At 41.2% G+C, this 12,337-nt stretch overlaps 1 protein-coding gene across 1 annotated transcript in view; it reads right to left on the bottom strand.

Annotated features, from left to right (window-relative positions):
• The window catches only part of SEC63 (SEC63 homolog, protein translocation regulator), a 141,819-nt gene extending 130,433 nt beyond the window's left edge, over positions 1-11,386 (bottom strand). The window contains exon 1 of the mRNA XM_007940830.1: positions 11,263-11,386. Within this exon, the coding sequence (XP_007939021.1) occupies positions 11,263-11,386 (124 nt within the window). The remainder of the gene's footprint in view (positions 1-11,262) is intronic.
• Between the last annotated feature and the right edge of the window lie 951 nt (positions 11,387-12,337).

Raw genomic sequence — 12,337 nt, 5'->3', positions numbered from 1 at the left:
AAAAAAAAAAAAAATTGTTCTATATCCTACTTTGGTGAGTAGCAATGGGGTCTTAAAAGCTTGTGAGCTTTTAACATACAACTCTACATACAACTATTTGTCTCTCCTTGTCCAGAACAAAGAATAGTGAAAAAAAATTAAAGACACATGGAAACAATTAGTCCAAGGGACTAGTGAACCAAGGAAACCTCAACCTACATGATCCTGAAACCAGAAGAACTAGATGATGCCCAGTACAACCAACCGCCACTCGGAAAGGGATCAAAATAGGAGATCTTGGATACAGGGAGAGAAAAATGTAGAACAAAATGCAAAAATCATTGGTGGGGGGGAGTAGAAAAAAAGACCTGCCTAATCTGATAGAGATAGACTGGTGAAATCAAGTATATGGGCCCTGGTCACCCTTCAGGCCTGGGACTGAACAGACCCACAAGGTGAACAATTCTAAAGTGCACTCCATAGAAAAATCAACCATGGGAGATCAGAAGAGCAGCATATGCACAAGAAGAAAGCTCTGAAAGTAGGAATGCACAGCAAAGTTGTTGTTGTTGTTGTTGTTGTTGTTCTTATGTGCCGCTGAGTCGGACCGACTCATAGCGACCCCTCCCTTGGGTTGCCAAGGCAGTATCACTACAGAAGTAGATTGCCCAACCTTCAAAGTAGGACATGGAAAATGTAACTACAGGGAGGAAGTGGGAAGAGAGCTGTTAAACTGTGGGGATTGCAATCAATGTCATGAAAGAAATGTATATGGACTGTGGATGAGAAAACAACTTCACTCTGTAAAGTTTTACTCAAATCACAACAAAAAGTTAAAAATAAATAGGTATCAACAAATTTGCATAGTAAACTTACTAATCTTTGTTCCTCTACCTAAATGTACTATAATTAATATTGCTAAATTCCCAGCTGGTTTTCTATACTATGTAGGACTTAATGCATAAATGTTGCATGTCTAACCTCTCTCTATTAGAATGAAACAAAGAGGGAACAACATTTGTGGGGAAGGGGCAACTCAAACTTCTCAGAAATCTCTACTGTCCCTTCAAGATCTAAAGTCTTGGGAAGACTATATATCCTAAATTAAATACAAACATGCATATAACCTGCTCCTTTTAACACAAAGCTGATTATCGGCCAGTTATATTTTTTTCCTAACATTAAAAAATATCCACCTCAACAAAAGATTGAGCTAACCAATCCTGCTGTAATTAGAAATCTTCAAGATAAATGAATAGATAAAGTATTCATTTTAAATAAAAATGTTCTCCATCCTTCTCCCTATACTCAATCCCACAACCGATACAGGTCAATAGGTTATGATTAGGCCAATCATCACAACAGCTTTCTAGATGGAAGAAATAAGTAAAGGTGGGAATGAATGAAAAATTCGAAAACTAAACTCCACTCCCTACTGCCCTTCACAGTGTTGTATCTCATATAGCACAGTGATGTTTATATACCATAAACAGGCCAAGCTATTTTACAATTCTCTTTCTAAACTGGTCATTCCTCTACATTCCAACCTAACGCAACCACCTCTGAAACGGACTCCCCTCTCCTTAATCCCCGAGTCAGAGGAAACTAAAAAAAAAAAAATTCAAACTCACTGCCATCAAGTCAATTCTGACTTATAGCGACCCCCATTGGTTTTCAAGGCAGTAAATCTTTACGGAAATAGATTGCTCCATCTTCCTTCTGCAGAGCAGCTAGTGGAATTGAACCACCAACCTTCTGGTTAGCAGTCAAATGCTCTAGGCACTATGCCACCAGTGCTCCTTCAGAAGCAACTAGACAGCAACCAACAACTCCCTCTAGTGTTTCCCCACATGACCTTCCACCACTCTCCAGTCCACCCCTATCCACAAAAACATTCTCCACACTATGTTCCAAAAGCAAAACTGACCGTTTTCCTACTTAAAAACCTCCACTGTTTACCCAATGACTTACAGGATAAAGTACAAACATTTTGATAAACTGGATTACTTGATCCCAGGTGGCCAAAACCAAAAAACAAACCAATTTCTGTTGAGTCAATTCTGACTCATGGTGATCCCCATACGTGTCAGAGTAGAACTGTGTGCTCCATAGGGTTTTTGGAGGCTGATTTTTCAGAAATAAATTGCCAGACCTTTTCCAAGGTGCCTCTGGGTGGACTTGAAGATCTAATCTTTCTGTGAGCAGCCCAGCACCACATTAACCATTTGCACCACACAAGGTCTTCTACTAAGTGACAATCACATCTAAAGCCTTACCATTAACTGAACACCTCCATGGTTTTGCAAATGCTTTAAATGTCGTTCTACCATTTATGTTTTAAGACCTATCCCAAATTACCTCTTCTGCATGAAACACTTCCTCAAACACTGCCTCCCACAGCACTTTCCAATTTCCATTTCAATATTTATTATTGTGTGTTATCTTTATTTAACTTCACGGGGCAGTTTTCAGTAGTAGTTAAAAAGAGATGCTTTGGTATCAGGCAGATTTAGATCTAATGTTTCATTAAGTAACTATACGACTTTTGGCAAGTTAGTTACCTTCTCTAGGGCTCAGTTTTCTCATCAGTTGTAGCTACCCTTGAGCGGCCCCAACTCATAGTGAAACAGGGCACAAAGGGAGCTAACCATTGTAGTCCTTAAGGTTTTCACTGGATGATTTTTTGGAAGTAGACGGCCTGGCCTTTTTGTTAACCAGAAGACTGGCAGTTCAAACCCACTGCCACTCCTTAGAAGGAAGATTGGGCAACCCACTTCCAAGTGATACTGCCTCAGAAACCCAAGGAGAGGTCGCTATGAGTCGTATCCGACTCAACAGCACTGAGTTTGGTTTTTAGTTTGGTCTTAGTCTGCAAGCTCTGCAAAAACCTATTCAGCATCATAGCAACATGCAAAATCTCCAACAACAGACAGGTAGCAGCTACAAATGATGTGTACTGGTCAGAATCAACCTGGGTCTTCCAAATAGGTGAGAATTCTACCACTGAACCACTAAAATAAGGATAATATATGAATCTAGCTCAAAATGCTGTTATGAGTGCATTAAGCACTATCCAACTTGAGGATAGTAAACAGTAGCTGAGCTGATGAAGAGGATAAGGGGAAGGACTATGCCTTATATCATCCTCACAAGAAATAAAAAGGGGGAAGAAGGTCATACCCAAAACATTTAATCACCTTTGGATAATTTGGGTGATAGAATTACAAGCAATTTTTGTTCTGTTCCTTCATGCTTTCCTGCATTGGGCATATGAAACCTCTGTAGTTTAAAAAAAATTTAAAAAAAAAAAAGTTATACACACTTAAAAATCTGACCCATCACCTCGAAGCAAGATCTTGCACAAAACTGATGCTCTATAAATATTTACTAAATGAGGGAAATTTCAGTGCATTTAGTTCTGCAAATGTTTGTATACATTTCTTTATTTGCTTCTCATAACCACTTCTTGGGTAAGTAGGGCAATGTTCTCTAATGCGGCAATAACAGAAATACCACAAGTGGATGGCTTTAACAAACAGTAATTTATTCTCTTACAGCTTAGGAGGCTAGAAGCCCAAGTTCAAAGTGTCGGCTCTAGAGGTTAGGTGAAGGCCCTTCGAACCTGGGCTTCAGCTTTCCCTCCTGTTCCAGATCCACTAGATTTGGAGGCTTTCTCTGACTTACGCAGCTGCTGAGGCTAACAAACCCAAGATAAACAAGTAAAATGGCACAATCCCAAAATAAGCAGACAACACGGCAGACCACTGGTTCAAGTCCAGGAACAATCCCAAGACCAGCAGACAACATGGCAAGCCATTGAGATGAGACTCAGCCAAATGTAGGATCCAGGTGCGGCAAAAGCTAGAGACCTTTTCTAAAGCGTCTCCTTATAAACTGGAACCAGGCTACACCCCAAAGGCAGTTCCCTTTCCACTGATTATTAACCTCTCACAGCAGATTACATCACAGAAGTGACTACAATCTCATCATAGGGAATAACTAACTACATCCAGTTGGCGAGCACTCAAAACCATGGCCCAGCCAAGCTGATATACAACCTTAACTTCCACAGGCAGGTTATCATCATACATGACATAAAAAAATGAGGCTGAGAGTTCAAAGATAACTAAATAGAGACAGGGTGGAATTTAAAACTAAAACTTTTAACTTCAAATTCAGGGTTCTTCCTATCACTATACCACTAACTACCAAAAGAAGACTGATACCCACATTCTAAAGTCACAGCTAATTCATTAGTATACTGTTTGAAGGGAGCAAGCAAAGAACAACAAAGAAATGTAACATTTTTAAAATTTCATTAATCCCTTCAAACATTAGAGGGAAAAAAAATCTGAGTTTCACTTAAGCACTCAAACCAAACTGTTCAAGAAAGCCCACGTAACAAGCAAAAACAGTTAAGTGCTCCTATCACCCACTATGTGCCAGATACTGTTCTAAACTTCACATGCATTTAATTGTTTAATCCTCACTTTCATTCTTTAAAGTAGCTCTGGTAACACTATAGTTAAAGCATTGGGTTGCTAACCTAAAGGATGGCAGTTTGAACCCACCAGCCGCTCCGCAGAACAAAGATGGGACAATCTGCTTTAGTAAAGATTTACAGCCTTGGAAACCCTATGGCACAGTTCTAGTCTGTCCTAATACGGTCACTATGAGTTGGAATCAACTTGATGGCAGTGGGTTTGGTTTGATTTAACCCTATAAAACATATAACTACTGTATCCACTGTATAGATGAGTAAACTGAAGCACATGTAAGTAAAATAATTTGCCTAAGATCACACAGTTTGTAAGTGGCGAAGCCAGGTTTCAAAACCAGGCATTCTGAACACAAATAAGATCAAAAGTCCAAAAACAAACAAAAAACATGGAAAAAGTAATGGTACATTTTCTCAATTCAAAGATCTGTAATCCTTTACCTATGTAAATAAAAAACATGTTTTTGGTTATTTGAATTACTAATAAATACAAGCAATCAGTTATCTTCTCTTGTCAAATATCCTAGTGAGAAATGAATAGTTAACAATTTTAAAATACTGTGACTCTTCTATTGTAAAGCAATAATAAACTAATACAGTTAAAAAAAAAAAAAAAGGAACTCTGGTAGTATAGTGCCTAAGGCACTTGACTGCTAACCAGAAGGCTGGCGATTCACCCACCAGCCACTCCTTGGAAGGAAGGTTGGGCAATCTACTTCCGTAGTGATACTGCCTCAGAAACCCAAGGAGGAGTCACCATGAGTCGGGTCCAACTTGACGGCACATAACAACAACAACATAGTAAAAAAATGTATGCATTTAAGCATAAATATGTGGTCAGATTTAAATTATATATAACAATTAGGAATATATATATATATATGTGTATGTATGTGTGTATATATATATATATATATATATATATATATATAATTTTAAAAGTATGAAGCAAGACAAACATTAACCATCACCAAGAACAAACAAAGGAGGCAGTGCACACAAAACATCACAGTACAGTATTGTGGGCAAAGCCAAAGTTGGGTGGTGCTAAGGTAACTATACAATTATTTTCAAATGTTAAGAATATTCAGAATACATAAGGCTCCAATCAAAGCACAATACTACTTCAGAACTCATTAATAGCTGACTACAATAAATTGGTTGTAAACTCTTATTAATTAAAGGTATTTTGACAAAAATATTCCAATTTCAACTATAAGAACTTTATACTACTGTTCTACAGTAAGTCCTTCTTAGCTTCGTAAAACAAAAAAAAAGCTGACATCAGATTTTTTTTTTTTTAACCAATGAGCACCTATCAAAACATAACTATAACCTCCCACCCAAAATGACAACTCCAGCAAATGACCATTACTAAGGAAGTCTCCTCCTAGTAACAGCTATACTTCAGTGACCTGGGGACCTTTTTAAATACCAATACAAAGCACCCACCCTAGATCAATTAAATCAGTATATCTGGGGATAGCGTCCTGGCATTTAAAAGCAACCCAAGTGATTCTAATGTGTAATCAGGATGGAGAAACACTATTCTAAGGAAATTTAAACTTTCCATTTTATTACTACATGCAGAGCTTGATGTTTTTGCATATAAATCTGAAAATATATTCCGACATCTTATTCAGCCAATCTGTAAACAACTCAGAGAATAAGGCAAATAAGGCCCTTCAACTACTAAAAGGGGTATTATATAAGTCCATTTAGCATGGCAGATAAGACAAAATTAAGGCAGAAGGATTCCTTTAATAATTTTTTGGGTAATAGGGCAAGTTCAATTAACATGTCAAACATGCCAGTGTCCAAGCTATTTCTATTTCTCAAACCCTAGATTTTGCAACCCATGAAATGGAGCAATGCTTTCTAACATACTATAGCCCAATAATCCCAAAGGAGCCAAAATGAAAAAACTGTCTACCTTGAAACTGAAAAGCCACAAAAATGTGTCATTTAAGAAAATAAAATTGGTATATAACATACTATACAAAACATTGTGCCACATCCTACTTTGGCCAGTAGCGACTGGGATCTTAAAAGCTTGCAAGCAGCCATCTCGATGCAATGATGAGTCCCTCCTCGTCCAGAACACAGAATAATGAAGAAAATCAAAGATTCATGGAAACAATTAGTCCAAGCGACTGATACACCATGCAATCTTCAGTCTATACGACTATGAGACCAGAAGAACTAAATAGTGTCCGGCTACCACTGTCAATCACCGTTGGGGTGGGGATCACTGTAGGAGATCCTGGATAGAGTGGGAGACCGTGGAACAAAACTCAAAGACATCTGAGGAAAAAAATAAAGGGGGGAGGGGGACCCAGGTTTGCTGGTCTGATAGAGCCTGATGGAACCACTAGGACTATGGCCCCTAGCTGCCCTTCAGGTCTGGAATTGAACCCACTCCTGTGGCTTCCAGCCAAACAAAAGACAGGTCTAAGAGGTGAACATTTACACTAAGCAGATACACTCCTTGGAGAGAACAATCATGGGAAAATAGAAGGGCTGTGTATGCACAGGGAGACAGCTTGTGGGGCAGGTGCATGGGAGTTAAATACACAGGGAAGGAAGAGTTAACTATGGGGAGGAAATAGAAGGGGAGATGTTACATTATGGTAAATTGTAGTCAATGTCATGAGACAAAGTATATGTGAACTGCTTTATGAAAAGTGAATTTGCTCTGTAAACTTTCACCCAAATCACAATTTAAAAAACAAACTAAATAAAGATTACTTAAACTGAACATTAAGGTTGTGTAACTGCTATCTGGTTTGGAACTGCTAGCAGAGCAAACCTTTTCATGCTTTCATACAGATGCTATCAGTGGAAAGTCAAGATTATCAGAGGAACTCTGAAATTCTAATATATAATGTGGGCAACCCAGACCTCCACCTACATTTTTTTTATTTGGCTACTTACAGTTTCACAGAAAAGAATTATATAAAATAAGCTTCTAAATCAAATATTAAAATACTCTGTGTGTTATTCAAAAATGCAACAATAGGTCCACATCCTTTATTCAATACCCTGTGGGACAGTTCTTCCTAGTTCAGTTAGTAGCACCTGGCATCTTACAACCTTGAAAGCAGCCACCCCGGATACAACAATTGGTCTCTACTGAGCTGGAGCGGGAAGCAAAGGGACTGCAGGTCTAAGTGCCTTCATGAATTACTAGCACCTTTGTCATGAGACCAGAAGAAATGGATGGTGCCCCATACCATTACTGAATATTTCTATCAAGGACCTAATAAATGGGTACTGATAGAAAGGAGGGAAAATGTGGTAGAGAACATTAAATTCTTATGGAAACCACACTTACTGGATCAACTGTGACAGAAAGAACCCCCAAATTTAGTGTCATGAAATAATCTTTAATTATGGGAACCAAAACTATCCCATTAAGTCATCTTTAAACCACAGTTTAGCTCAGTAAAGAATGTTGGCCTTGAACACAGCATTTTTTTCAAGCATTATCTGTTTAAGATGAAAGTGACAACAACTCTAAAGCACAGACGAGAACTTTAAGGGGCACAGAGAGTAAAAGTTAATGGTAGTAAAACAATGAGTAGAGTGTCAGAATGCTGATACGGTATGAATAATGTGACCAATGGCACTGATCTGTGTATGTATAAATTGTTGTACATGTATAAAACAAAATTCTAAAACATCTGTCCTAAGAGTATTCTGTGCCACAAGTCCATTCTGACTCAGAGCAACCTCCTGTGACAGAGCAGAACTTCCCCATACAGCTTTCTGCGCTGTACTCTTTACAGGAGCAGATAACCAGGTCTTTCTCCCATGGAGCCAACCTTCCAGTTAGCAGCCAAGAGCTTAACCACTGCACCACCAGGGCTCTATAGTTATTGTGGTACCCCCCCCAAAAAAAAAAAAAAAAAAAAAACACTGCCGTTGAGTCTATTCCAACTCAGTGACCTTATTGACAGTGAACAGTCCCTCAGGGTTTCCAGGGCTTTAAATCTTTACAGATGAGCACTGCCTTATCTTTCTCCCATGGAGCGGCTGGTGGCTTCAAACTGCTGATCTTTTGGTTAGCAGTGCAATGCTTTAACCACAGCGTCAACAGAGCTCCTTTCCAACTCATGTTGTTGTTGTGTTGCTGTTATGTGCCTTCGAGTCGGACCCTACCCATAGCGACCTTTCCTTGGGTTTACGAGGCAGTATCACTACGGAAGTAGATTGCCCCATCTTCCTTCCGAGGAGTGGCTGGTGGGTTTGAACCGCCAGCCTTCTGGTTAGCAGTCAAGTGTCTTAGGCACTACGCTACCAGAGCTCCCTTCCAACTCATAGCAACCCCATATTACTGCGGTGGTGTTGTTACGTGCCGTCGATTAGGAACATAAGGAGGAGTGGCTGGTGGGTTTGCATCGCCAGCCTTCTGGTTAGCAGTCAAGTGCCTTAGGCACTATGCTACCAGAGCTCCTCTATAACTGTGGTTGTTGTTGTTGTTGTTGTTATGTGCCATCGAGTCGGCCCTGACTCATAGCGACCCCTCCTTGGGTTTCCGAGGCAGTATCACTATGGAAGTAGGATTGCCCAACCTTCCTTCCCAGGAGTATAACTGTGGTAGACCTACAAAAAAAAAAAGCCCAAGTGGTGCCCACCAACTGTCATAAAATTAGAACTTAAGTGTCCACTTTAATTCTCATAACTTTAGGTGAGATCAAACAAATACATCAACATGAGCACACTAAGTACTAAGGAAAGTCTAAAGCAGAGTTGAATGGAAAGAAGGGGTAAATCAACAGCCACAGTTCACTTCCCTTTCTATCTAACAGTATAGAAACAGAAGGCTTTGAAGTTAAGCATGTCAATGTTCTAATTCAGGCACCACCGGGAAGTTTTTTAAACTCTCTAAACTTCAATTATTCTGTAAAATAAGAATAATAATAGTACCTACTTCATTGTATATTTAAAAATACTAAATAACATTTGAAGTTCATTAATTACAAATGGTCAATACTCATTTCCTCCGCCTAAACTCCTACCACTTTTCCTAAGACCACCTGCACATACAAGGGGCTTAGATACACCTTGTCTATGAGCTATCAAGCAAATTTTATAAAACAAAGCCCACGATGAACATATTACTTGCAAATTTCAAAAAAATCCACTGTAGATTAAAATGATGCTTATTTCTGAAATCAGGACAGCTTCTCAAAACATTCTAAATGAACCTACCTACTCCCCTAATACCCTTACACAATCAATTGCACACACCAACGGGTGATAACTGAAAATAAACTACTATACTGAAAAGTGCCCTGTTTTAACTCTAAAATAAAATCACCACAAGACTGGCCTAGGTTTTGCAGATAACTTAAAGCAGTAAGAACCATCATCACTTACACACAATCATTGCCCCCCCCAAAAAAAAAAAAAAAACAATTTAAATGCACTTAGTAGAAGAAGGCACAACAGTCCAATTTCCAATTTTAATAAACTATTCACTGAATAAGAAAACCATTAAGAATGATAACTTTGGGCAGATTTTCCCATCTAATGGATATTTAAGCTCATTAAATGTACAAAAAGATGGAATCCTGTGTTACTATTTTTCTCATTTCCATTTATTTTAGTTCTATTATGTAGCTCAAGAGTTTTACGAGGCTTGGAATCAGTCCTAAAGCATTAAAAAATTCTGAGCTGATTCAATGCTTCACTGTTAACAATTTCCCCAAAGAACAATAAATAACCTGGACAACCAAGACCACCACAACACTCAAGAGATGTTTAAGCAAGTTCAGTTAGCATAGTTCTTAGTGGAACAGAAAGCTTTCTCTAAATATTAATACTCAAAACCTAGTAGTCACGGTTAACGCTACGACCACAAATAACTCTTCAGGCTCTTGCCTTTCCATCAGCTTTAAGAATGTCATCTGCCATATGTCCTAGTGAAATGCAACAAATGGAACCAAACATTACTCGAACATAAAATGCGTTGAAAATAGTCTACATTATTCTGTATTCCAATCCAATGCTGTTTCAAGTGAAAAGATTTAGAAATAAAAGCAACTGACCAGCTACCTCACAACTACCGACAAGACGAATTAAGAGGCTTAATCCCTCATACTTGCACTTTTTCCGTCATAAACAGGGAACTTCAGAGAGGAGATAGAGAAAATCCTATTTTTGCAAAGGAGAATATTAGCATTACATCCAACCCCTCCAGTGTGAATAAACAACTGAAAATGCAATCGGAGAGAGGGGCAGAGGGTGGTCGGTGGGCTCAGAGTCCTAAACATGCCACCCAGCTCAGAGGGTACCCAAAACATCTGTAACGACACCTGCAACAGGGAAACGGGGCCGCGGAGGAAGGAGGGCCATGGCTTGGGAGCTCAGAGTTATGCCTGCACGTTCGGCTTCTTCTTTGCCAACTCTTCTCTCACCTCCCAATTCCCATCCTCCCATCTCACCCTGCTTCCTCCACACAGAAAAACATCCAACAAACCAGACACTGAAAACAAAGAGACTAGAGGAGGCTGCAAGAAACGTCCAGAACAATGGAGGAGAGGGTACGAAGCAAAACTCCTGAAGAGGACAATGGAGGGGGGGGAGCTCGAGGAGGCAACGAGCGAAACACCGCCGAGTCCGGGCCCCAGCAGCGGCAGACGCCTGGACGCGAGGCCCAGCCGTGCGGGCGGTGTCACCCCAAACGCGGCACTATGGGCTGGGCCGAGGCGGGAGCGGCGGGGCCCGAAGGCGCCTGAGGGGCCTGCGCGGGTCCGCGAGCGGCTGTCTGCGGGACTCACCGGCATTCTGGTCTCGGGGCCAGAGATAGTATGTGGCCGGGATCACGATAAGCCCCACAAAGGAGGTAAGGAAGTAGAAGAAGGTGTTCCCGCTGTCATCGTACTGGAACTGCTGCCCCGCCATTGGCACCCCCTCCTCTTCCCCCCTCTTCTCCCTCTTCTCGCCACCGCCGCCACGACCCCGCTCGGCTCTCTGGCTCCCAGCGCACCGGCCCCGTGTGGCGTAGCTCCGACGCCGCTACCGCCGCCTCTCTCCCCCCCGCCCCCACGCGTCTCACAGACAAGCCGCCGCCACCGCCACTGCCGTCGCCAGCTCTCGCGAGAGAAGATAGTGCCCGCCCCTCTCGGTCTTTCCCTCCCGTCGTCTTTCCTCTATACGCCGGCTAAGTGAGACGTGGCGCGCGCAGCCGAGAAACTCCACGAGGCCCCGCCCCCATCCCGCTGTAGCTCCGCCCCCTATATCATAGTCCCGCCCCCAGGACCACGCCCTAAATCTATAACTCCGCCTCCTCTCTGCTTCGATTCCCAGCGCCCGAAGGCGTGTCCCGCAGGTCAGCCCCTGGAGGCCAGAGGAGGCTTCTTGGCCTCGCGTTGTCCTCGAGAGGTTCTCCTGCCTATGACTGAGGTCGCAGCTGTTCGGAGCCGACCAGAGACTTCCTCGCCTCCCGCTCTCTCCAATCCTTATCCTACTTGTCCTATCCTATCGCTTTTTAATTTCCCAGTAATTTTTATTGTTTCTTAGGTTCGGATCCTGTCCTTCAGCCTCCTCATTGTGGAAACAAGTGTTATTCAGGACAAGGCGGTGGAGGATTAGAGAAGGACGGTGGGGGTTTTTTTGTTGTTCTTTTGTTTGTAAAGTAATGTTTGCTAATGAGAGATTACTGTCTACTCGGCACCTTTTTACTGCTGGAGACACCTGAAGCGGGTAGATCGTGACCTAACCCATCCGAGAGATAATATTTATAGCCATCATGTCACCTAGGCAGTAGGCTAAGACCTTTATTGCATTATATCATTTAATCATCAGTTAACCCCATGGAAAATGAATTCTGGAGGCGCAGCGGTTAAAGCATTC

Source organism: Orycteropus afer, unplaced genomic scaffold (assembly GCF_000298275.1).
Source record: "Orycteropus afer afer isolate SDZICR_OR568_19922 unplaced genomic scaffold, OryAfe1.0 scaffold00072, whole genome shotgun sequence".
NCBI classification, from domain to species: domain Eukaryota; kingdom Metazoa; phylum Chordata; class Mammalia; order Tubulidentata; family Orycteropodidae; genus Orycteropus; species Orycteropus afer.
Note: the sequence above shows the minus strand (reverse complement) of the source record. Positions and strands in the feature narration are given on the sequence as shown.